At 41.0% G+C, this 25763-nt stretch overlaps 2 protein-coding genes across 2 annotated transcripts in view; both read left to right on the top strand.

The window, feature by feature from the left end:
* Positions 1–1629: 1629 nt before the first annotated feature.
* Positions 1630–2791, top strand: fam163ab (family with sequence similarity 163 member Ab; the record flags this gene model as incomplete). The annotated part of the gene is made up of 2 exons (XM_080033168.1): positions 1630–1722; positions 2387–2791. 2 exons carry the CDS (start codon positions 1630–1632, stop codon positions 2789–2791), a joined length of 498 nt encoding a protein of 165 aa, XP_079889294.1.
* A 3189-nt stretch (positions 2792–5980) lies between these two features.
* The window catches only part of rabgap1l (RAB GTPase activating protein 1-like), a 104035-nt gene continuing 84252 nt past the window's right edge, over positions 5981–25763 (top strand). The window contains exons 1-10 of the mRNA XM_080032223.1: positions 5981–6044; positions 11742–11960; positions 12312–12468; positions 14321–14525; positions 14904–15078; positions 15547–15704; positions 16506–16616; positions 17977–18043; positions 18368–18470; positions 22647–22813. Coding sequence (XP_079888349.1) covers positions 11823–11960; positions 12312–12468; positions 14321–14525; positions 14904–15078; positions 15547–15704; positions 16506–16616; positions 17977–18043; positions 18368–18470; positions 22647–22813 — 1281 coding nt within the window. The 5' untranslated portion in view covers positions 5981–6044; positions 11742–11822. The remainder of the gene's footprint in view (positions 6045–11741; positions 11961–12311; positions 12469–14320; positions 14526–14903; positions 15079–15546; positions 15705–16505; positions 16617–17976; positions 18044–18367; positions 18471–22646; positions 22814–25763) is intronic.

Here is a 25763-nt window from a genome sequence, read left to right as displayed (position 1 = left end):
CTCGAGGCCCGGCCACAGATAGAGTTCACAGGAGATTAGGTCAGGAGCGGTGGGGGTAGAGCGTCTTTCTGCATAAACATCCCAACAATTCAACTGCTATACTGTAACACCCATTTCTGCCAGTTTCTAACATCTGCTGCTTCCCTCCCTCATTTGTCTCTCCTCAGACAAGTTCATGCAGTGTGGCTATCCAGTGGTGTGACCTTTCACCTTTCACCTCTGATTCGACTTCTCTTAACCCTTACAGTCTTTCAAACACTCTTCTGATGTAGGTACATCTATCTATCTATCTATCTATCTATCTATCTATCTATCTATCTATCTATCTATCTATCTATCTATCTATCTATCTATCTATCTATCTATCTATCTATCTATCTATCTATCTATCTATCTATCTATCTATCTATCTATCTATCTATCTATCTATCTATCTATCTATCTATCTATCTATCTATCTATCTATCTATCTATCTATCTATCTATCTATCTGTCTATCTGTCTATCTGTCTGTCTGTCTGTCTGTCTGTCTATATATACACGTCTGTCTGTCTGTCTGTCTGTCTGTCTGTCTGTCTGTCTGGCTATCTAATTTGTAACTAACGTCTTATTTCTCTACTTTAAGGTGTTAAGAAAGAAACTTTGCTGAACGTGAGTTTAACAACAATAATCACATCCATGTTTTTTCCAACTCATGTTGCTTGACAACTTAATTTTTATTTGTTTTATTCTAATTAAAAGTAGCTATGTGATTTATAAACAATCATATAGAAATTCAGTTTGAAATGTATGTTTTTCAAAACGTAACATAAGCTAAGATAAATACGGCCACTTCAGCTACAAACATTTCCTGCGTTCCAATACTCATACTATATACTATTTAGTATGGTAGAAAAAAGATTTCGGATGTCCCGATTCTTGTGGCCAGATTTAGGATGGTTAGAAATACCCGGATGTCTTCTACATCCGTCTGAGATTTTTAGTGTTGAATACAGCATCCTACTCTCCTATTTGGGCGAATCTGACCCACAATCCAGTGCGCACCTGAAGTGACGTCGACGGAGCCTCCATATGAAAACAAACAGGGATGCGACGGATACAAAAGCAAGAGGCAAGATCAAGGCACAATGTTATTATGAAATAAATAAGTAAAAGTATGTCCCAATAGTATGCCATTGCCTACTGCATCCTAACTAGATTCTTTTTATTGCCGGATGTAGTATGTAGAATTGAAAAAAGAAACAGTATGTGATTTGGAACGCAGGGATAGTATTCAGGTGTCATATGGTGGCAGTAGCCTATATTTCAGTAGGTTGCAGATGTCACTATGATGGGCATTTCAGGTGTACTAACTGCCAATATACCTGATTTTATAAAAATTAATTAACCCTGTGCATGTTCTCCAGCTATTTCTCTCCACATCATTTTATACTGACCTTTTTTGTTTGCTCCATCACCATCCTTACATGAAAAATATGTATACTCCATCTTATTGTATCTATGCTTACTGTGATACTACTGACCTTTCTGTAATTTGATTAAGATTCATATTTGTTGTCCAGAGGAAGTTTCTTGTTAATGATGTCACTTCTTGTGCCTGTGTCAAGAGTTTGATGGAGAGCTGGTCGGATGACAGCTGGAACTGTTGTCATAACCGGAGGAATACTGGCCACAGTGATACTTCTGTGTATCATAACTGTGCTCTGTTACTGTAGACTCCAGGTATGCCGCTTTTGTTTGTGTATGTGTGTGTGTGTGTGTGTGTGTGTGTGTGTGTGTGTGTGTGTGTGAGAAAGAGTGTGTGTGTGTGTGTGTGTGTGTGTGTTTCAAAGATGTTTAAGTCCCACTTAATATAAGTTAATTATTGCAAGTCATCCCTCTGCCACATTGTATAATCACAGAAACCAACAGGAGACAATGAGCTAGCGAGGTAGAGTTATACATCTACATTGTTGTGAAAGGGCAAATTATCATCAACTATATGAAGAAAAAAATCATGATACTGGCATGACAAACTTTTAATAGTTAATTCAAATCTGATGGAAATTCCCTGAAGTCTATGATTACAACGCCTACTTAGCTGAAGAAATAATTCTCTATCCTCTCAGTGCAGCGTGTCTTGTTTTGAAAATGTATGAATTGCCGATATCTTAAAAAGTCTCACTTTTTCTGTATCAAAAAAACCAGCATTTTAACATACTAAATCCTTGAAGAAACATTGATGATATTGGAAAAGATGAACTCACCCTATTTGCAGATTTGTATTAAGAAAGTATAAAGAAAAAACACTTAATAATGAATTAAATGTTGTGGAATTTTAGACTGAAGTACAGAAGTAACACCACTTCTCAGCTAAACATGATGTGGTCTTCTCTTTTCCCCTTAGTACTACTGCTGTAAGAAGAATGGGTCTGACAGCACCTCCATCTCCCAGCAACACTTTGCCTGTAACGCCTGCAGTGTCTCTGGCCTGGACGGGCCGATCGTCACCCCACTGTCCATGTCTGCGCCGGAGCCGCCCGGATCCTCTGACCCGCCCAAACCTACGCAAGGGGGGCAACAACGCACTTACTGCCCCACCTGCTCACCCTATGACTCGCCCTTCTACATCCGCACCACTGATGAGATGCGGAACGGTGGCGAGCGCATCACCTACATGCCCACACACTATGAGAACCAGGCACTGGCCATGCCGCTGCCCGCCGTCCGAGGCACCCTGCTGAGGGAAACCCTGCGAGGTCGGCCTCCTGATTTCTACACAAACACCCGAGCCATCAGCACTGAGGTGTGACCTATAACCCAAACACCCTCCCAGACACCACCCATTTCACACAAAGAAAAAGACACTCCTCTCTTCACTTACACACGCACCAGCACCACCGACACCACCAAGACAAAAGAAAAATAATGATGACATCTACTGCAGCCGCTGGTGAGGATCTGCTGGATGAAGGCCCACAGTTTGTGGATGTTACACTATCACATTTATATAGAGTTCTGGGTGAATAAAAATTAGGATTGTCTAGGTTTTCATGTTCACTGAGATAGTAATCCTGTAACTGTTGGTAGATAGAACTGTAGTTGTAAAGTTTCCTCTAAGAAAATGTCCCTTTATCCTCCCACGTGAAGGGGTTTGGTTGTAAACGTCTAAACCGTCTGTTGACTGTTACTGTGTCTTAACTGACTGAGGGCTATCTTGGATCATTTATTATGTGTCCTTGCTGTACATACATCTTCCTTAATGACTGCCAAAAATATGTAAAGGGAGTGTAATCAAGTATGTAGTAAACACGAAGCAATTTCGTCTTGACAAGCAGAACGGGGATTGAAAAATTATATTTGAAAAAACATACAAGGGCAAAAGCGTCCCCACTGCAGTTTTCTGGATATCTGCTTTAGTCACAGGAAAGGCGGAAGAGGACGGACGACTGGAGCTCCCTCTATGCAAGCTGTTTGGCAAACCACTGTGGCGGCTCTTCATCTCCAGTCACCTCCTTTCAGCAGTTTTTTCTCTCATCATATCACTCTACTGGAGGGATCTTGTGAGCATGGGGCACACCCAGTGAGATATTACGATGCTGAATATGTAGATAGACTTACAAGCATCTAACACTGGTTGGTTGGGTTACCAGACCCCAAACTGAACCCCCTGTTTCTCCACTAAGGTGTTAACCTTTTAACGAGCCAGGACCCCCCGAGACTGTACGCAGTGGTAAGCTTGATATGAACTGATTTCCCCCTTGACAGTGATGCAAAACCTTCGATTTGTAAATAATAAACCGAAAGCAATGAACGTGTCTCTTGGACCCGTTGTGCTCTTGACGGAGAGATATGCACCCTTGGATTTGAACATGATGTATTTTAAATGAAGTGTGGTTTACTAGTTTGTGCTATTTTGTCTACACACTCGCCCTATACTCCTGTACTACTCTCATGTTGAGTCTTTGAAATGCAAATAACCATGTTTTGTTAATTTTTTTTTGTGAGGCAGTCAGAATACACATTGATGTACATGATACTATATGTGATGAAAAACTGTTTCACAGTGCCCATTTTCAAGACTTACCAAGCATTGCTTGCCCCACAGTAATATTTCCTGTGATTTTCTTCTTTATATTTCTGTGTACAGCAGGAACAAGCAATCCAAGAAACCTTACAGACTTGTATGGTGCGAAAATGTTGGATAATTTTTTGCAAGATTTCTGACGGGCCTATTGTTATCATTAAATCATTGACTAAATTGCCTTCCCCAACTTGTTTTCAGCAGTGCACATGTTAGTAGATTTCTATGTATCTATCTTTCAGCAGCTACTTCATTCATTTCTCAATAACTTTGTCGTGAAGGCGTAAATCGTAAACTCTCAAAACAAGAGAATTCCCGGTTTGAAGGAGGAATCAGCAATCCTGATCCAAAACACTTTTTGTCAAAATCAACGAATATCTCCTCACTGTCTTCTACCTGTCTGTTGTTCATACACAGCCCAGGCTCTGTAAACGGGTTGTAAACAAAGGGAGTCGGACTGAGCCCGTCAACACTTCTCTACCAACCAGCAGGCAGTGTTTAGTAACATCAATCCTATTGGACAGGTCGTTAGTGACAACTGCTGTGACCAAGGCAGGGCGCGAAGGAGCACGAAGGAAGCGGTGTATTTGTATCAGTGGTCAGTTCAAAATATCAACAAGCTTTCTCTGTAATGGCTTACTCCACCTTTAACATTAAAGGGCAAACAATTGTACGGAGGGTTGACAAAAATAAAGGCTAATCACTAAAGCTTGACATGTTTGGAAGCTGGAGAAACAGATGCAAAGGGTGGATTGAGTGAAATACAACCAGTGTTTCTCCATGTTGTTGTCCACTACCACTGATTCATGATCCGTATTCATCATTCATTTATTTAGGTATTGTATTAACTATATATTTTACTACTTACTTAACTAGTTATATTTGAAAACAGTACAAAAAAAGAAGAAAAAATAGGAAAAAAAGCTTTTTAGAAATGTGGTTAAAACAGATATTGTATCTGACAAATACAGAAACAGTAATATTTGACAGTGTGAACTTTTGACAATTAAAGATTTGTAACTGCTTGAAACAGCTCTGTGTGATGACTGACAAGACCGCACGCACGCACGCACACACACACACACACGCATGCACGTATGCACAGTACACGCACACACACTCACTGCTTAAGGAGAAAATATAGACTTAACTTTTCTGTATTGTTCATGAGCTCTGAGGGCAGCATTAACTTTGATCTCTAATGATTGTCACGAGGCAAACAACGACTGCCAGATGCTGGAGTTAATTTTCAGAACAAAGCGTTCATTTATCTAATGATTCTCCTTAGAGAATGTCCTTTTGGGTAAAGCTTTTTCTAAAATGCATATTACCCAGATTTGATCATCAAACAAGGAAGGAGCAATAGATAGAAAGATAGATTAATCGATAGATACACTGATTGATAGATAGATTGATACTTTAATTATCATTTCCCTTAGCCTTCATGTTAAAATTCCAGTCCATTTAAAATTACACTATTTTATAGAACTTAAATGCACAATAATACATAGGCTACATTTTATACAGGCACAGGCGAAATAAATAATTAAAGGTGTGTGCGTGTATTTAAACTTATATGGCAAAACTGGAGTAAGATTGATCAATGCTGTTCGCCTATATTAGGCATGTAATTTAATTTAAATTGTAGGCCTATGTTATTATGTCTAATGTAGGCCTATATTATGTCCCAGCGTGACTTTTTTCGCTTGTCCGACCGCCACTATAAAACAAGAACTTGCCTGTAGGCTATAGTAAAGATGATATAGATTAAAAATAAATAAAAAAAGATTTAGGGGGTGTGTTAGCAAGAGAATTATGCAGGAGCAAAGCGCATGCGCGAAAGTCCAAACCGGAAGACGTCCCGATAAATCATGGATTAAATCCCCGGAGTGATCCCTCTTTTTAAACACAGACGATCTTCGCGGCAACTCTTCTGACAGCTAAAGTCAGCTAGCAAGCAACTCCACAGCGCTACAAACAAGTAAGTTGACAGCTGTTGTTTGCTATAACTTTGCTAATTTCAGTGCCAAGGTTACATGCAGTAAGATGGGAAACGTTGTTTTCTTTCTTCTGCCATTTTTTTCCTTCTTCCTCCGAACCGGGCGGGGTTGCTGAGTGAGGTCGCTCCTCCAAAAAACTGTTTTGGACTTCGAGCTGGTTAGCGTTAGCATAATTTAGCTTTAGCCTGGTACACATACTTCCCTGTTCAGCCCTTATTCACCTGTTCTTACTGCTAGCTCCTCGTCAAATGTCTGCTCGGGACAAAGCTATGTTGTTATGAAAAGGCTGTAGCTAGCTATTGCTGCCTTGCTTGTCAATGCCTCCATGTCTATCTCTGTGTATTGTTGTTTGCAAGAGCTAGCTGTTGTGAAAGGAGTCTTGTCTGCTGCTTAGGTGTGCTTGACCACTCGGAAACCAGAGTCCACACAAAAAACCTCGGCCAGTTCATTTAACCTGCGAAATGTCAGTGCACCAGCTGTTTAGAGATGCTGCTGCAGCTGTCAGACTGTGATGTGTTTCATGCATTCAGCAGTAATCCACCCTACCACAGAATAGGACAATATTACGTGTTTTGGCCAACAAAGGCCCACTGACAACTGTAAGGAAATCCGAATATCCACCACTACACAGTATATTTACTTAACTGTGCCTAATTTCTGTGGTTCTACTTGTCTATTTTATCAGACGTTCTGTTGGTTCATTTAGTTAAGAACTTTTGCATGTATTTAAAAGGTTTTACTTATCTTACTATGTATTTGTTTACTAATTTAACCATGCCTTTTATTCTCATGCACTGTTTTTTTTGCTGCTATCCCGAATGTACCTTTCCTAGCTGTGGGATGAATAAAGGAATATCTTATCAACATTGAACCAATGATGCCATCAGACAACACTTTTTAAAGTATTGGTGTGTAATTGGGAAAGGGCTAGTAGAGCTTTTGTTTGACATATTCCACGGTTTCCACCGGTTTAGTTTTATTTGACCCGAAAAGGCTTACAGATGTGTGGTTACAAAGATGTACTAACTCCCTTATAAACATCCCTGCGGTTGCTGTCATGGTGTGGTGTCATAGCGTTTGTTCCACCGTCTAGATACTTGAGACACGTCACGAGACAGTTTTTATTAGAAAAAATTATACAATTATACCCCAAAAGATCTACTCATTAATTTTCAAATTCATACAAGATAATGCAACACTGCGGGTTCCGCTGTTTCCTGTGAGAAAATAACAGAAGAGGTTTGGGTGCCATTGCCATTACCACAGCCAAAGACATGAGTTCATTATCTCACTTGTTGAACCATGGCTGGTTAGGAGAGAGGAAAAGTGTGTATATGTATTGTTATTCATTTGAAGCATTTTTGCAGTTTCAAAAACTAGGCTTTTTCCATCTGAAAAACATCAGGTTGGGCAGGCAAGGAAGTTAGTTGCTAATTTATAGCATCTTGCAATCTTGAGAGTATCCATATTATAATTGATCATAAATTGAACATATTCGGGGCTTTGACAGTTGGATTGTGCGTTTTGAAGAAATTACATTAGAATCTGAGAAACTGGAAAGAGATTTTTTCCCCCGGAAATTTTATCAGCTAAATGATTAATTTATTAATCAAGAAAATAATCAACAGATTGATTGATGACAAATTAAAACAATCATAAGCTGCAGCCCTAGGTTGATGTATGAGAAAAAGCAATTGATGGTGCCTTGGAGAAATACAAGTAGTAAATTGTGGCTGTTTTAAACAAACAGGAATAATCATGTGCAGTGTGATGGATTCAGACACTGTCTTGCACTAATCCAAAGTAGCCTTCTGTGGGTTGTCTTGAAGGAGATTTGTTTCTTTGTCATGAAGGCAGCGATACTTACTTACATGCTTTAATAAGAGGAAACATCACACAGGCAGCCAGTGAAATAACCAGTATTTCAAGAATAAATGGGTCTAAATTTCACAATGATTCATCACATTCATTGCATCGGCCTTTTCAAAGTCTTGTGTTGAAACAGTGTACAATGTGTGTGGTTGTAGTCAAACTTTTGAATCTACCATAAACAGATGAGTCCTTATATTTGACTATATGGAAAAAAAAACTTGACTTAAAATAACTCGCACCTAACAGGGAAGTGATTTAGTAATACATTAAACGGACGCTACTGTGTAAGGCATCAGAGCAGGTTTCAATCGCAGATGGACAGTGTGGAGAAAGTCACATGGCTCAAACCGTTTTCACATGTTAGGACTGGCTGAGGTTACTTGCGACATAATGTGTGATGGATGCTTTGTACACAGTTGTGTTCCCGGGATCAGCCCCTGCCTAACCCAAACAAGAGTTTATTATCTTTGATACCCATTGAACTGGTTTGCCATGCTGCAATGACAGGTATGTTCGTCAGCTGACTGGGCATCGTTAGCTGTGTTCTTCCTTGTAAGATCAGCAGGGTCTCACAAAGCAGGCGGAGTTAGAATGAGGCACGAGCCAGACCTTTAAACATATATATCTACAACTAGAAGGGTCATCATCAGGCAAAGTGCATTGGTTGAAGAAACAGGTCAATTCAAGTTGCTGTGTACGATCTGGCTTGTCCTAATACATCAGATCAGATTATTTTGATAAATCAGCGGACTCATTGAGTCAAAACAATTCAATTCAGAACTTTAAATCAAATACAAAACCAGGCAATTCGAGGCAACGAGCCGGACTGAGATTGTAGTTCTCAATCTGTTTAAAACTTGAGTTTACCTTTCAAAATATACATTTTTGGAGCAGATATCACGAAAATAAATATGCAGGTAATTGGCGTATGTATTTTTTTAGCACAGCCCTACTCGTGACAGGGATTGCAGTGATCATGTGTGTCTTTTGACACTATTGTATCGAGAACAAAACGGCAGAGCAAGCTGAGCCATATAAACACAAACACACCCTTAATGATGCAATGTGTCTGGTAAGTCCAGTGACTGTGGATGTTGTTCAGCCTGTGCCGCCTACAACACTGGCCACTCACAGTTTCCATACATGCAGTAGTTGGGCACAGCAAGACTGCCAACTTGTGCTGTGCTGGGGGAGCAGGCTGGTAATGACTGGGAGGGTGTCTCCGGTTCCTGTTAGAGTCAAAGAGGAAGGTTAGAATCTGGATAAATACTAATTAACAGATTTTATGGAATTAAAATAATATTTTATTGAAAAAATCAATTACCAATATTTATTGTGTTCATTTCGACATCATATTTCAAAAGCCTTGGATCCAGGCAGTCTTTTTAATTTGCTGGTATAACTACATGTTATCATGTGTTGTTGTTTTTGTTAACATTTTTCTTATACACTGTGTAACTATCTGTACCAGTGTATGTGTGTTTGGTAGAGGCAGATAATGTCATGTTCTATTCGTACACCGTCAACGTTAAGTAATTATAATTTACTTCCAGTTAAGTATGGCCAGAGTGTGTTTATCACATGCTTCAGATCCAGTCATGACTTTCACAAGAGGAGACATGAGATCTTACATGCATGCTTTTGCTCTTAATTCCCAGCATGGCCTGTTATTTATTTCCCTCATTACAGCTACTTTCATAAGTGAATTAGTGGGAGTGTTCTCTTTCCTGCTTCATGCGGCTCTGTTTAATTGAATAAGTGTGATTGGAGCACATGACCCTGTTGCTTTCCGCATTCATGTCTATGTACGTGCTGTGTGCTCATGCGTGTGGGACTATAATTTGCCAGGGTTCGGTGTGTATCAATGCCTTTTGTATGCATGTAAACTTGTCACTTGCGTGAATGAATGCTCCCTCCCTCCCTTCACATATTTGTTTTTTTTCAGTTCTGCGTGTGTATGTGTGTGAATGCTCCTCTACAGCATCATCATAAGCATAACTCAAAGCCATGCTTGTGTGTCAGAAAGCTGCTTTGGCTTTACAAAACTGATAAGAAGTCCACTCCCCCTTTTGCAACACCTGTTTTGGATAATGACTTTTTCCAGATAAGTCTACTTCTCAGTTGAACAAGATGGGCACATGCACTTTATTTGACATATTTTTCATCACATGAAAATATATAGGGTTTATACGGTTTATACCTTGTGTTTATCATGCCTCATGACACATTTGAACTAGCTTTGCGTGCACATGATGGTTGTTAGTGTTGTTTAGCAGTTCAGCCCATCAGGATGCCAGCAGCAGCCAGCAGGATGTAACATGTAGAGACAATAGGCTGATGCAGACATACTTTGTCAGGTCTTGCCTTTAAGTGCTGTGCTAGTAAACAGTCCCACAAGCCACAATAGTCAAATAGATGTCAATTAACACTGTCTTAACTTGAATTGAAACATTTCTGTGTCGGGAGAAACACTCCAAAAATCCGTGGATGTGGACAGTGCCCATTTTTTATTTAATTAACATTTTTGTTTCTTTCTAAATTCTTTCTATTGTTATTTCTGCTTCAACAATATCATTAGCCTTTGGGTATAACACATTTATCTATCCATTAAACTTTCAATTAAAGGTGCTGTAAGCGGAATGGTTCTTTTAGCTAACTTCCTGTCAGTTACTGCAGTTAGCAGTCCCCTCGCTCGTCCCTACGTCACCACATTAATGCACTGCGGTCTTCAAGCAGCAAGTTATCTAGCATCATCTCAGATCCACAAGTGTGATAAAACATGATAAAAACCATCAAAACAGACATTGGGAAGGATTTTTACCTGCTCCGCCATTGTAGGCGCATACACATTCACCCATCTGTTGCTCTGGCGTGCACCGGCAGTGAGACCATGGAGTGTATATGAGTGAGACGAGTGTCGGTTTGTAGCGTTCTCTCTTCTGATTGGATAAACATTTCGGGATACTACAATAAGTTTATTTGCCGATTACATGCAAAGCAGCTGACTGAGAGATCGGCTTTATGAAACGCGCACATTATGTAAGTGATCAATGTATGAATAAAGAGCGATTTTACACTTACTGTATATTAACATAAATAAACCGCTTACTTCACCTTTAACTTAGAATGTGTGTTGACAACACATTAGCCACTAATTTACTACCTCAATTAGTGGTAAACTGAAAACAATACCTAATTTAATTAACTGCTTTTGGTATATTATTTTGTTTATCAAACTCATTAATTCAGGAAACTGACAAAGTCCAGGGTGATTTTGAAGACAATCATCACACCCCTAAACGACAGAAAACTGTTTAAGGACTCGTGCAACAGCAGATTTGTGGTTTGCTTATTTCTGAGCCACTATCATTAACTCAAATATGGCGCTTAGAATAAGTTTGGCCCGGACTTGCAACCTTAAAAAAAATCCCTTAAAAAAAAAATCAGGAAGCTGTTTGGTCAGTGTCTACCCTTGCCGTGGCTGAGTGTGGAATGGGTGAGTTTTAGTTTGGCATTGCCTTGCAAAGTGACAACACTGAACACAGTGACCTATTTTAGTAGGTCTTAAGACAGATTCCCTTACTTTGTGCATAGAAGGAACCACTTTCAATCACTTAGGTAATCTTGTTAAGTTTGACCAATGGACTTTCCCCATCACATCATCTGTACTGTTATACAAAGAACTCTAAAGCAAATCATTTTTTCTTTGTTTGTTTGTGTTCAGTATTGTGCCTAAAAATGTTCGGTGAAATACAAGAAAATCACCTGGGTAATCTAATCCAGTTCTTTCTATTTGTTTTGTGCAGGAGAGCTGGGCGGACAGGAGAGGGAAGGGGGAGAGCTTGAACCCTGGTCTCCCCAGCCGACTGTAGTGAAAGCAGCCAGCCATGGATGACCGCTCCTCACTGGGAAAAGTCAGCAGCTCTACAGAGTCCGTGGCCACCGTCACCAGCGAGGAGTTTGTTCTGGTGCAACCCGGTGCTGCCGGCTCACCGCAAGGCTCTGGGGGCAAACCTAGACTTAAGGTCAGGATCACTACACAATGCACAGACGTATACCTGACTGGAACAGTGACATATTATATCCATCCCCCTTTGCAACAACAACAGATCCAACGTGAAGTCACTTCTAGGCTGCTGATCAGATTTGCAGTTGCAACAAAGTCAAACAAAGCAGCTTAAAACACCCATACTCCTTGATTTGGTAATCTAGCTTTCCCTGGCTACCACTAGAGCTCTGCTATAGAGATCATCAATGGATTTCATGATTACAACACAGGAACCCCTTTCTATCTGTCTTCATCTTAACTGGTATGTGGTCTTGGTTGTCCTTGGCCTCCCCCCTCCCCCCTTTTTTTCTCTCCCTCTCTCCCTCAGATGTCTTTGAATGGGAGTGAGCAGCTGGAGAAAGCTATGGAGGACGTATTGGACGACGATGATGATGAGGACGAGGTGAAGGAGGAGAAGAGCAATGTGGAAAAGATGGAAAAGCACACGGACCCAGAGAGCCAAGTCCTGGAGCCCTGTGCTGCAGGTAGAGACTCTTCATGTCCAGTTACAGTCATTGTGTCCACTTTGCAGGCAGTAACACTACGCAAGTCAGCTGTTTTTATTTTATTTACTCAACCTTGCAACAAATTCAAATATCAACTGTTTTGTACTTGTACTAATAAATGTTCTTCCAGTTAGAAAAATCTTTTGTGTGCTATGGTACACACGGCGGCTGAAAATGCCCCGAATTTCTATTGATATCGAGTTTAATCACAACATACAAGTGTGACTGACTGTGACAGTATTGTTCATATTTAAGTGACCCTGGATCACTTATCATTTACCATGTGGGACAACTAACAACAGCACATATGATACTTACTGTAATGGTTAAGTTCAGTCAAAACTAAAGGCTCAGGCAATAGTGGAAAAATTATGTTTTTTTTTACATCAGAGAGTGGAAATGATAAGATGCAAAGCGGTTTGGATGATTTAATAAAAGGTGCCTGGAAACATGTAGCTTTGAGCATGCCATTAATATAACAACATCTAGTTTTTCCATATCGGGCTAGTACGGCTGGTATCTGAATTATCTGACATTGCTCTGTATATCAGCAAGGACAGGTTGGGCCAGACAGTTCAACAAACATCAGTGCCAAAACCACATACTAGCAGTGTTAGATATATTGCACTCAGTGGCAGGTGCAAGGCAGTATCACTACCAAAGTTACAATTTCTAGTCCCTTTGGGGGGGCTCTGGTTTCAGTCCTGGTTCTAGTTTTGAAGTAAAACAATATCTAGGACCCCCGGGTCTGGAATGTGAATTATTTTTTCATTTTGAAGACGAGACGTTTCAGCTATTCAAACACAACACAAATGTACCTGTCTCGCCCAGAGTCTGAGTGGATAAAGTCCAGAGAAAAGCATGTGTATGTATTTTTGGATAAGGTGTGAATATGATGTAGGTGTGTGATGTGCTTTTGCGGTGAAACCTGTTCACTTTCACATGAAATGAAACAGCTAGCGATACCACTAGCTCAGAGTGAGGAAGCAAATGCAAGACTTTCTTTCTCAAAGCCTAAAGTGGGATTAACAATATCATTAACAATCGAGTCTGTCGCTGTTCAACTGCAAAACAAAGTGTGTCAGAACTTGGGCTTTTAACTAGATTTCATTCTAGAAATAATTGATATGTTCTCTAACAGGTTTGGTTATTCTGGTACAGGGAAAGGAAAGTACATTTATAAAGTTGGTAAACGGATGTTCACCTCTGTCCGACTTCCTTTACAACCTAAAATAACTCAAAATATAGATGTTGTGTGCCTGAGAATAATGATGACCATTAAATATCAAATCATTATAAAAAATGTTTTATTCATTACAAAGTTTTACATTAGGACTGCATGTCTTTATTCATTACTTGAATAATTCACATCTTGAGTGATGTCGGTGGTTTGTGCTGCACCACTGCAGAGGGAACTAAGAGGAAACGGTTAGTGTGGTGCAGAATAAGAGCCAGTCAGCAGTGGAAGTCCAGCTGCGGCTCTCATTGTTCTGCTTCCTGTTTGCAAAGTTTGAAAGTAGCAGGTCAAAGGTCATTTCAGAGAAGACCGCAACACGTCCTTTGTGCTTCTAGCTCACCCTCTCTGTATCTTAACTGCTCCTTTTTTGTGAGTTTTTTTTTCTTCTTGTCTCTATGTCTTTTAATGTACACTTATTAAAACTACGGGATGAAATGTCATGCTCTTGTGATGGCATTCCAGGCTCACGGGATGTCTCGTTGTTGAAAGCTAAAGAAGCAAGTGTTTTTTTTTTCCTCTTGGTTCAAACTTTAGGGACAAGTTTCAGTTTTCAGAAAACATTATACAATAATATCCATACTTTTCTGTCCCCAGAAACATGTCCAGCACCGTCCAGCCCCACAGTCCTGGAGGAGGACAGTGTCCAGTTCAACAAGCTGTCCTACCTGGGCTGCACCTGGGTCAAAGCCCCTCGCAACGAGGCCGAGGCACAGCAGGCCATGGTCACCCTGAGGGCTGAGAGTGCCATCCCCATCCCCATCACCCTGCATGTTCCCTGCGGACCAGATGGCTCCGTCAGGTCAGTCTAATAATAAAGACAGAGACTGTGTATATTAAGACCAGGGTTCAATATGAAATGACTTGAAATAAATAAGTTTGATAAGAAGGATGATTTCAGATTTGAAAAGAAATTGACAAAACTGAAAATATTTCCATTTCTGCTCTTGTGCAGTGACATGGATGTTTTACCTTTTTTTAATGGAAAGGCAGCTTGATCAAATATTAAGTTATTGAGGAAGATTATTATGGTACAGCCAAAAGTAAAATACAGTATCTGACATGGTAACACAAAACACCTTAAAAGCTTTTTATTTATTTATTTGAAGGCCTTTACAAATGAACATTTCCTATCTTTAATAAACTGTTTAACAAAGCATCATTTCCACACTCTCCTTAGGGTTGTGGACCAGGCCTCGGGTACAGAGATCGCCTCCTTTCCCATCTACAAAGTGTTGTTCTGTGCTCGCGGAGCCGAGGGTTCAGTGGAAAGCGACTGTTTCTCCTTCACCGAGAGTTACCGGAGCTCTGAGGACTTCCAGATTCACGTCTTCTCCTGCCAAATTCAAGAGGCTGTGAGTAACATAGACATATTGCATATTACAAACTGCAGCTGCAACCTGGTTTTCACGTGTCACGTTACGCTGAAACTTGTTAACCTGTTGAATCCAGCCTCTGAACTCTCATAGGCACAATGTCTGATATCCGTATCCTGAATGAGAAAGTTGTAGACTTGCCACAGTACTGATAAACCATATGAGGGCGCTGTTGTTTTGTTTTATTTCTCAATTATTATTCTACTCTTATTTTTATTAACTATACTTTTGTATCCACATTCTGTTCTTTTCTGTTTGGTTTATCGATTCTATTAACTTAATTATCTTTTCTGATATAGATTTTATTATTATAATTATTTAATTTTTTTAAAAACAATTTTTTGTTCCACTTTCCACCTTCAAATCCATCCTTCTTTTCTGTCAGTATTCTTTCCTAGTCAGTATTCAGTATATCTTTTCTGTTTTGTCTTTTCCCTTTCCCTCCAGGTCAGTCGTGTCCTGTACAGTTTCTCAACAGCCTTTCGGCGTTCTTCGCGGCCGGCAGACATCAGGGATGCGGCGCAGTCCAGTCCGCCCGACGGCGACCTCTACACCTTTACTGTCACGCTGGAGATCAAAGAGGACGATGGGAAGGGCAACTACAGGTACCGTACATGGTCCACACAAAGGCAAGAATTCAGAAGTGAACATGCTTTCACATATTGAATTACTTGTGGAGGGATTTTCTGTTCTCCTGAGAAATAAAAAAAGCTGGCCGTATAGCCCTTCTCAAAGCACAGCAGATGCCCTTAACATATATATATATATATTTATATATATATATACTCAGAAGACCTTGAAGAAAAGCATGTCATATTTTATCCTTAAGTTTTTAGACATACCTCATAATAATTGAATCTTTTTCTTAAAAATCTTAAAAAATTAACTGGAAGTTAAAGGAGAAGTAAGTGATATGGTCCGTTTAGCTAACTTCCTGTCAGTGACTGCAGTTGACAGCCCCCTCTCTCGTCCCTACGTCATCACCACATGAACGCGCAGCCGTCTTCGTCGGATAGTGCCGCGATGGAGAGCAGCGAGTCATCGACCGGCACAGAGACCTGCTTCATTATAGCGCTCTTCTCCTGATTGGTTTAAAACGAGCAGGATACTCGAAATTGTATCTTGCAATAACTACAAAGCTGAATGACTGGGAGACCTGTGTTATGAACTGCACATACTGTTTAAGTGATTGCTGTATGAATATAGAGTGATTTAACACGTATATTAACAAAAAATATTACTGCTTACTTCTCTTTTAACACAAAGAGAACAATATACAAAACAAGCTTAATTAAAAACTGCACCAAAGAGTATCACAGTACAGCAAGACAGAAACACGACAAATGGAATCACGTCATAGTTCCTAAGGCCCCTGTAATAATAACAGCCTTTTTTCCTCACCGCAGTCCAGTGCCAAAGGACAGAGAGAAGTTCTACTTCAAGTTACGGCAGGGCGTTCAGAAGAAGGTCATCGTTTCGGTTCAACAAATGTGCAACAAGGAACTGGGCATTGAGAGGTGAACATAACTGTGGATTGAAATCATACGTCATGAGAAGGTCCTTGTGACCTTCTCATGACGTATGGAAGATGTATGTTGAGGTTTGGGCTTTGGTGTTACAGGTGCTATACTGCATTTATTATATTTAAAAAAAAATGTATTGTCTTTGCTCTGTTTTACCTGGACAAATGAAGTAAAACTAATGGAGGTAATGATATACTGTAGAGCTCAAGAAAAATGCTACTCTAAACATGCTGGGTGGTACACACAGCCTAACAAATCTAGAACCTTGTTATTATAAACCACATTAAGGTACTTTTATACTGCGACTTTTCAGATTAAAGCAGCAGACTGCTTGAAATGGCATGGAAATATTACTAAAGGGAAACTAATTGGAAGATTTAAAAAAAATATATATATATATTATTTAAACCACCCAGATAGAGAGTAATGCCCGACAAGAGGAATGCTTCCACCTGCTATCTTTCTCACTTGTATGTTAACATGCTGCTGCACCAAATAACTAGGTCATCTTCATCACCCCCCCCTCTCCTTTTCTCTTCCTCACCTCCTGTTGGTATCAGAGGGAGACCGACACCTGCCCTCTCCTTTTTATTTGAAGTGTAATGGGAAACCCTATTGTGTTCAGAACGGATCCTTTTATGAGGTGTTCTGCCAATGTTTGACAACCTTTACCCTTCCTTCCCCTTAAGTCCTCTGTAATCTGGTTTTGCATTAGTAGCTGTGTGTGTATTGGAGTACATTATGTTCTGTATTAATCTTGAGCAGCTGAAAAAAATAAAATAAACCTTTTAGCCAGATGTCTTTTGATCCACGCTTTTAAATACTGGTAAAATGTTGCTTTGCAAGACACTTGACCTAAACTGTTCTTACTCGAGCTCCAGCCACCCAAGAATGTGTTTATAAAATATTTAGATATGTGTTTGAACAACACTCTAGTTTGCCTGTTAATAGATTTTTTTTCTTCCAAACAACCTTTTTCTCTTGTTCTTTTTGCCATTTATTGTGTAAGGGGCATCCGTGTAAGGATAAGACTGTAACCCTGTTTTCTCCTGGCTCCTGACTGTGAACCACAGCCAGCAGTGATAGGAAGAGCCTTCATCACCCTGAAGGCAATTATACATGCTATGCTACGGTCGTTGGAGCTGCACATTTCATCAAGACAGTTATACTGATCAAGATGATATATTTATGACTTTTTTTCAAAATTGTCCAATGCACAATACAGGCTCTTGATGTATTGAGTCTAAGTTTCATTTCCCTCCCAACTCATTTGACTCACTCTGCTGGTGAATGCATTCAAGTTCTGCAGTGGAATTATTGATCTGATATTTTACATCCTTTGTCTTCCTTCTAGGTGTTTTGGGATGCTGCTGAGTCCAGGGCAAAAAGTCTGCAACAGCGACATGCATCTACTAGACATGGTGAGCAGAACCCACATTAGCTGAGATAAGTTTACGTTGACTTGTGTTAGTTGGGAGTAATGTACAGAATGCATTTTCATATTACATACCAGTATTTATTTTATTTTCATTTAGACCTTAATTAGCATATTCAAAGTTAACATCCATGCATGTTAATTATTTATTTTGCCCCCTTACTGTTGGCTGTCTACTTCACTGGTCTTTCATGCTTGTTTTCAAAATGCAACACCTGTATTTATATTTTTCACATGAAAATGTTACCAAAAGTTGAAAGTTACTATTTATATACTAAGGTACATAAGCACTGCTTTAATACCTGCACAGGAGTCGATGGGAAAGAGCTCTGATGGGAAGGCCTATGTGATCGCAGGAAAATGGAACCCCAACATGGCGGTCTTCCAGCCACTGAATGAAGACACACCTAAAGGTGAGGCTAGTTATCCCCCCCCAAAAAAAAGTAATGGCACAGAGGTGACATTTTCATACATATTTAGGGTAGAAACATTAAAGGTATCTCACTGAGCAAAACTGACTTTGTATTCAAAATTAAAATACCAATGAACGTCTATGGATTGCCTGAAATGTATGTGTCTTCATAACTCAGAAGGACTCAGATGTGCATATTGGATTCATCATGTACCTGAGAAAAGACATGAATCGAAGGCTCTGAGTGTTTTACTTTAAGGTGGATGGAATATATCTGTCAAATCAATCTAACACACACATGCACACACGCAATCTCACACACACACTCTCTTGGCAATAATAAAAACATTCTTTAAACCAGGTGTGTGCTTGACATTTTCAATTGCAATCTACATTAAGATTGCTGGTTGTTTTTTTGTCCTTCAACACATTGATTAAACCTCCCTACTGTGACATTTGTTCTCCAGCCCGTTTGTTTATCCCTCCTTTATAATTGCACTGTCCGAGAGCAGGAGCGGGCTCCCATCTCTTCTTCTTCTTGTTGAATAAACCAAAACCTGCGCTGTTCTACGAAACCAATTTTTTAAAGTTCCAATTCTAGGGCTCATATAGCAGGATTAACTTTTTCACCTAACAACATTAAAGGCCTATTTCACCGGTGGGAATATGAAGGTGTATTGCATTCTGAGATCCTATGTAGTATAAATGTGCAGAAAGAGAAATGTAGGGTTAGACAGTGAGACCATAAAACACTCTTTCTGCCTTTTCTCAGGCTAGGATGAACCAATTTCAATTTTTTTTGCACATTTATACTACATAGGATCTCAGAATTCAATACACCTTCATATTCCCACCGGTGAAATAGGCCTTTAAATGTTTCCATCCTCAAAACTGAATTCAACAAATGTATTAAATTCCTTAGCCACTAGGGGGTGTGGCGTCCCCACAGGATGAATGGCTTTTGCTTTCTCCCAATAGAAGTCACTTAGATGAGAAGGGATTTCTCTTCATCTGTTACATTTATGGATATATAATATAGTTTATTGTAAGGTTTGATTCTTTAACTTGCTCCAAGTTTGTTCTAAGACAAAAACGTTGCCATCATAAATCAAGTTGTCCATTTTCAGCAACAGAGGTTTGTAAAGACTTAATAATAATAATAATAATATTATTATTATTATTATTATTATTATTATTAAACTGGTTAGACTCAAATGCTCTGAAAGCAGCAAAACACATAGAACTGTTATCGTATGTACATCTCACTGTAATTCAACCTTTTTATGGTATGATAATATGAACATTTCTTGTCATATTTATCCTATCCAAAATAATTGCATTTTACAATATTTTCCTGAAAATTATCAAAATATTCTTCAAACTCTTAAAATGGTGGGAACACTTTACAGTCTTTTTTTTAGCAAGAAACCATTATTTTCAATGGAGAAATGCCGGCAGACTGATTTGTGTGAGTGATACAAATGTGAAGCTCTAGAGTTCAGGCTGTTCCCACCAGGTGACAGCTGTAGGGTTTAATATAATAATAATTATAATAATACATTTTATTTACATAGTATGAAAGTATGACTCAGAGCGCTTTACAAAAACAAAACAATAAACAAACAAAAAGAACATGTAGAGTTGGGTTGGTGGGTGAACTAGGGGTAGGCGGAGGAGAAGAGATGGGTCTTGAGTTTGGACTGGAAGATAGTGAGGGACTCAGAGTCACGGATATGTTGGGGGAGGCTGTTCCAGAGCCTGGGAGCTGACCTGGAGAAAGCTCTGTCGCCAAGGCTGCAGAGTTTTGATGTGTGGGTGGAGAGGAGACTGGCTGAGGAGGATCTGAGGGCCCAGGGGGATTGATAGGGGGAGAGGAGGTCAGTGAGATATGGGGGGGCCAGATGGTGGAGGGCTTTGTAGGTGAGGACCAGGACTCGATCCGGAATGAAATGGGGAGCCAGTGGAGCTTTTTGAGGACTGGGGTGATGTGGTTCCACGAGTTGGTGTGAGTGAGGAGACGGGTAGCTGCATTCTGGACACGTTGGAGTCTGTTGATGGAGGTGGTGCTGATGCCGGCGAGGAGTGAATTGCAATAGTCAAGGCGGGAGGAGATGAAGGCATGGATGAGTCTTTCAGCAGCGATGGGTGTGAGGGAGGATCTAATCTTTGCAATATTACGGAGGTGATAGAAGGAGGTTTTGACGGTGTGGCGGATGTGGGGTTAAAGGGAGAGGGTGGGATCAAAAATTACGCCAAGATTACGCCCCTCCCTGGGGGGAGGGGGAGACCGTGGTGCCATCGATAGTGAGTGTGTGGGGTGGGGGGGGGGGGGGGGGGGGAGGTTGTGAGTTTGCTGAGGGTGGATTTGGAGCCAATTAGGAGGAGTTCAGTTGTGTTGCTGTTGAGTTTGAGGAAGTTATTTTTCATCCATAGTGTTGGTGAAGACAGGCAGGATTCAATGTGGGAGATGGGGGGGTTGTGGGGGGATTTGTTACTGAGGTAAATGTGGGTGTCATCAGCATAACAGTGGAAGTCCATTGAGAAATGGCGAAGTAACTGACCAAGGGGGAGGAGGTAAATGATGAATAGGAGGGGGCCGAGTACAGAACCTTGGGGAATGCCTTGTGTGACGTGACTGTGGCAGATGTGTGGTTGTGGAGGGAGATGAAGTGAGATCTGTCGGAGAGATATGAATGAAGCCAGCTGAGTGCAGTACCTTCAATACCGAGGTTGCTGAGTCTGGTGAGCAGGATGGTGTGGTTTACAGTATCAAAGGCGGCACTCAGGTCAAGGAGGATGAGGAAGTTGAGGGAACCAGCGTCGGCAAAGGTGAGGAGGTCATTGAAGACTTTGAGGAGAGCGGTTTCTGTGCTGTGGAGGGGGCGGAAGCCAGATTGGAGGGATTCAAAGAGGTTATTGGCATGGAGATGGGATTGGAGTTGTTTGGTGACTATGCGTTCAAGGGTTTTGGAGAGGAAGGGGAGGTTGGAGATTGGGCGGTAGTTACAGAGGGAGGCGGGGTCGACACCAGGTTTCTTGAGGGTGGGGGTGACAGCAGCAGATTTGAAAGCAGAGGGGACAATTCCATGGGACAGTGAAGAGTTAAAGAGTTTAGTGAGGTAGGGGCAGAGAACGGGGAGGCAGGACTTGAGCAGGGGAGTGGGGAGGGGGTCAAGGGAGCAGGTAGTAGGTTTGGAGGAGCTTATAAGCTTGGAGAGTGCAGGAGAGGTAACCAGGTCGAAGTGGGAGAGACGGCAATGGGGAGGAGCGGTTGGGAGTTCCAGCGAAATGGGAGTGGGAGGGGCCATTGAATGTGCAGGGGGTTCATGTACAGGGAAAAGTGAATGGTTGATGGTGGTGATTTTGTCAGCGAAAAACTGGAGGAATGAGTTGCATAGATCTGGGGTGGAGGTGGAGAGGGTGCTGGTCCGGGGTTTGAGGAGGTTTCTCACTGTGGAGAAGAGGATTCTGGGGTTTTGGCAGGGGTCAGAGAAGATGGCGGAGAGGTAGGCAGACTTGGCAGCGGTGAGGGCGTCTTTGTAGGCAGTGAGGTGGAGTTTGTAGGCTTGGTGGTGGACTGTGAGTGAGGTTTTTTTGGAGAGTCGTTCGAGTTGGCGGCCAGTCTGTTTCAATTTGCGGAGTGCAGGTGTGAACCAGGGTGAAGAAGTATTAAATGAGACAGTTTTGGTTTTTAGGGGGGCCAGGGTGTTGAGGGAGGAAGACAGGGTAGAATTAAGGTGGTTTGTAAGCTCATCAGGTGAGCTGAGTCCAGGGGGAGGGTGGAGGAGAGCAGGTCACAGAGATGGTGGGGATCAATGGATTTGAGGTTACGGAAGGTGATTTCTCTGAGGGGGTGGGGGCAGGGGGTGGGGGAGAGGATGGTGAACAGTATAAGTTTGTGATCAGAGAGGGGAAAGGGGCATTGGTGGAGGTTGAGTACAGGGAGATTGATAGAGCAGACAAGGTTGGGTGAGATCTGACTGGAAAGATGCAGGGCCCACTGCAATTCAAAAGCAACCATGATCAACATAGTGTTGAGTGTTTCTTTTTATTGTGATTTGTGATAAAATCTTATATATTCCAATCCCTAGGACACAATTAGTTAGAGAAACAAAGGACTCCCACATAAACCCTCAATAGTAACGTTTCATTGTTTTGCTTTTTTTTTTCTCTCCAGATAAGCAGGTCTACATGACAGTGGCAGCGGACCTGGTCGTCACTGAGGTGGTGGAGCCAGTTCGTTTCCTGCTGGAAACCCTGGTCAGGATATATCCATCAAACGAACGCTTCTGGTACTTCAGCCGCAAGACTTTCAGTGAGAACTTCTACCTCAAACTCAGACAGGTATCTGCTCTTCAAATATTTTAACTCCCACATAACCTGCACTCCTTTCAATGCATTATATATGTCTATATTCAAGTGTTCCAATCTCTCTTTAGACCACAGTCTAACTGCTTGACTCACCTCTGATGTTTTTTGGCTTCTGTTTTTGTAACCTGGTTGGCTCTTTGCCATTTTTTTTTACGATTTCTGGATTTCATTGGCAGAATAAGAACAGTTGTAGAATGATTTCCGTCAACGCTTATGGCCTATTTGATTAGCAGCTGTGCTCCTGAAACAATATGCATGTGATATCAAGCTGTGAATAACATACAGAGTTTGAAAACACCCACCAGTCTATAAAAACAATAAATAATAATAATAATAATAATTAATAATAATAATAATTGATAGGTTTTATATAGCGCTTTATTGCCTAGGCACTCAAAGACGCTTTACAGGGTTCCTGGTTCAATTCGTTCACACACAGTCATACCGGTGGTGGTAAACTACTATAGTAGCCACAGCTGCCCAGGGGCAGACTGACGGAAGCGTGGCTGCCATTCAGCGCCAACGGCCCCTCCGACCACCACCTCAAACATACAGCAATCATACACATTCACACAAGGCAAGGTGGGTGAAGTGTCTTGCCCAAGGACACAACAACCATGACACAGGTGGCCGGGCGGGGATCGAACCGCCAACCCTTGGATCGTTGGCCGACCCGCTTAACCACCTGAGCCACGGTCGCCCCAAATAAAGCTCCTTGAATCCCCTTGAAAATGAGACAATACAGTACAAGGGATTTATCCTGTCACATTCAATTTCTTGATTGATCATTGTGAAATCATCTTTGAAATAGTCCAGTCCAGTTGCTACTTACTATCACTTCAAGTTTCTCTGTGTCTTGGCTGATTCATAAGTGTATTGCCAACTGGCGTTATTGTTGGTGACGGTTTCCAAATAGTTGTTGGATTTGGCTCTAGGTGGGTTTATCCCGCCATCCTGTTTAATACAATGGGAGTTTTCACTCTGATATCTCTAGGGCTTGTAAGGCCATTTCAAAATACTGGCCAGGACTATTTAATAGTCACATTGGATCTTTCTACAATTTTGATTATATTTCCTATGTATTGGATTTGCAGTGTTAGCTAAAAAAAGCTGTACATTTGTTCCTTTTTATTCAAAAAGAGTTTCTCAATCAACTTTACAGAAAACTTCTTATCCTATCATACATATATATAGATATCACCATAAACATTCCATTTATTGTGAAAGCAACCTCTGCCCTTCCTGTGATACGAACTAAAGATAGTCAAAAATAAAAGGTATGTTAAAAATGTATTTACTTTTTTGACTCCTAAATGAACTGTAGGAGTCTGAGTAGATGCTTTTTTCACAGAGATGTGTCAGCCATATTGCCTTCACAAGGTTAATTAAGTCTATTCAAGTTTATTGAAAAAGCCGAATATCACAAGAATATCTTCAATTTTTCTCTTTCCATCGTTTGCATCTCTCACTCTTGTATTGTGCCTGCCTCCCATTGTCAAGTCGGTGCATTGATGTTCGAGGTGTTCCTCCCTTTCCCTCCTACAGCACAACGTATCTGTCAGATCTCTGCGCATTGTTAAATGTGGGATGTGAGGATGTGTAATGTTTGTATCTGTATGCTAAAATACTCAGCTTTGCACAGGTCTACATTGTACTTGTCTCTAAAGAAATTAATGGCATCTGTGCTAAGCAGTTATAAGATGTATCTTGTGAGCTGATGTCTGGCAGCCGAGTTATGGTAATCAGCTGCTGTTGTTGGTGGGTTTTGTTGATGGCATTAATGAACTGCATCCTTCCTGGGTTTTACTGTTAAAGGTGGTGTCAGCAATTCTGGAGTACGCTTGTTGTCAAAATCACTTTTTGTCAAAATCCGTGAATATCTCCTCACGATCCACTACCTGTCCGTACTGTGTGTGTACTGAAAAAAAAATCCAGTGTTAGAGCCTACACTCTGTAAACAGGCATATTTCTAGCTAAGATGGGCCTCTTTTGTTTACATACCTGTTTACAGAGCCTATTGCTGTGTATAAGCACCCGATTGTTTTCAGCACTCACACACAGTACGGACAGGTTGTGGATCATGAGGAGATGTTTACTGATTTTGAAAAAAAGTGATTTTGACAGCGAGCCTTCTGCTGAATCCACCTTTAATGTGTAACAACAAACATAACACTCCCTGAAATGTCTACTCACAACTTGTCTGATTTAAAAAGTGCTGAGAGTGGAGGGGAAAAAGCACATTTGGGTTCCTCCCACCGACACAAGGACCCAGCCGCTTGCTGCAGGTGCTTAAAGAAATACAGTTAAGCCGTAAGCCTCGTCTCCCCTGTTCAAATGCAGATCTCCTTTAGAAGGCCGTGGGGAGCTGGCAGAGCAGTGGAGTGTGGGGAGGCTCTGTCTCATTATTGGCATGTGGGTAATTAACAGCGGCGGTCTGACTCGTCCGCCTGATTGCCTCTCTAGTTATCTCCTCTGTAAATGGAAGAATGTTGGACTGGTGCTGTGGTTAGGAGCTAATTAAAAGATAATATTGTGTAGAGGTTTTTGCGGAAGATGGCAATCAGAGGTGATACACACACGTATCAAATATCTAGTCCTCTTGTCTTATTTTGCCACAAACTATCATTAGCCAGCTGGAGTACCGGGGAGTCATTATCCGTGCCAACTTCTCAGAATGTTTTTTCTGCATCTGCTTCAGAGGAAAATGTATTTAGTCTACTTTTTTGGGGGGGAAACAAACCTGCCAGGGCTGTAGGCTAGATCATTTGTGTCAAGTCCAAGTCCTGTCAAGTTGTAGTCAAGACCATATCTAGCCTCCACTCCAGAGTCAAGAATAGGATGGTAGAAAATGTGCTGAAAAATGAATATTGTTTTTGATGCTGAAAAGGCATTTTGATTCTGAAAAAGAAATCAACGACATACC

Source organism: Ammodytes marinus (genome assembly GCF_949987685.1).
Source record: "Ammodytes marinus genome assembly, chromosome: 8".
In the NCBI taxonomy this organism is placed as follows: Eukaryota; Metazoa; Chordata; class Actinopteri; order Uranoscopiformes; family Ammodytidae; genus Ammodytes; species Ammodytes marinus.
The sequence above is the reverse complement of the archived record's forward strand: the minus strand, read 5'-3'. Positions and strand labels throughout refer to the sequence as shown.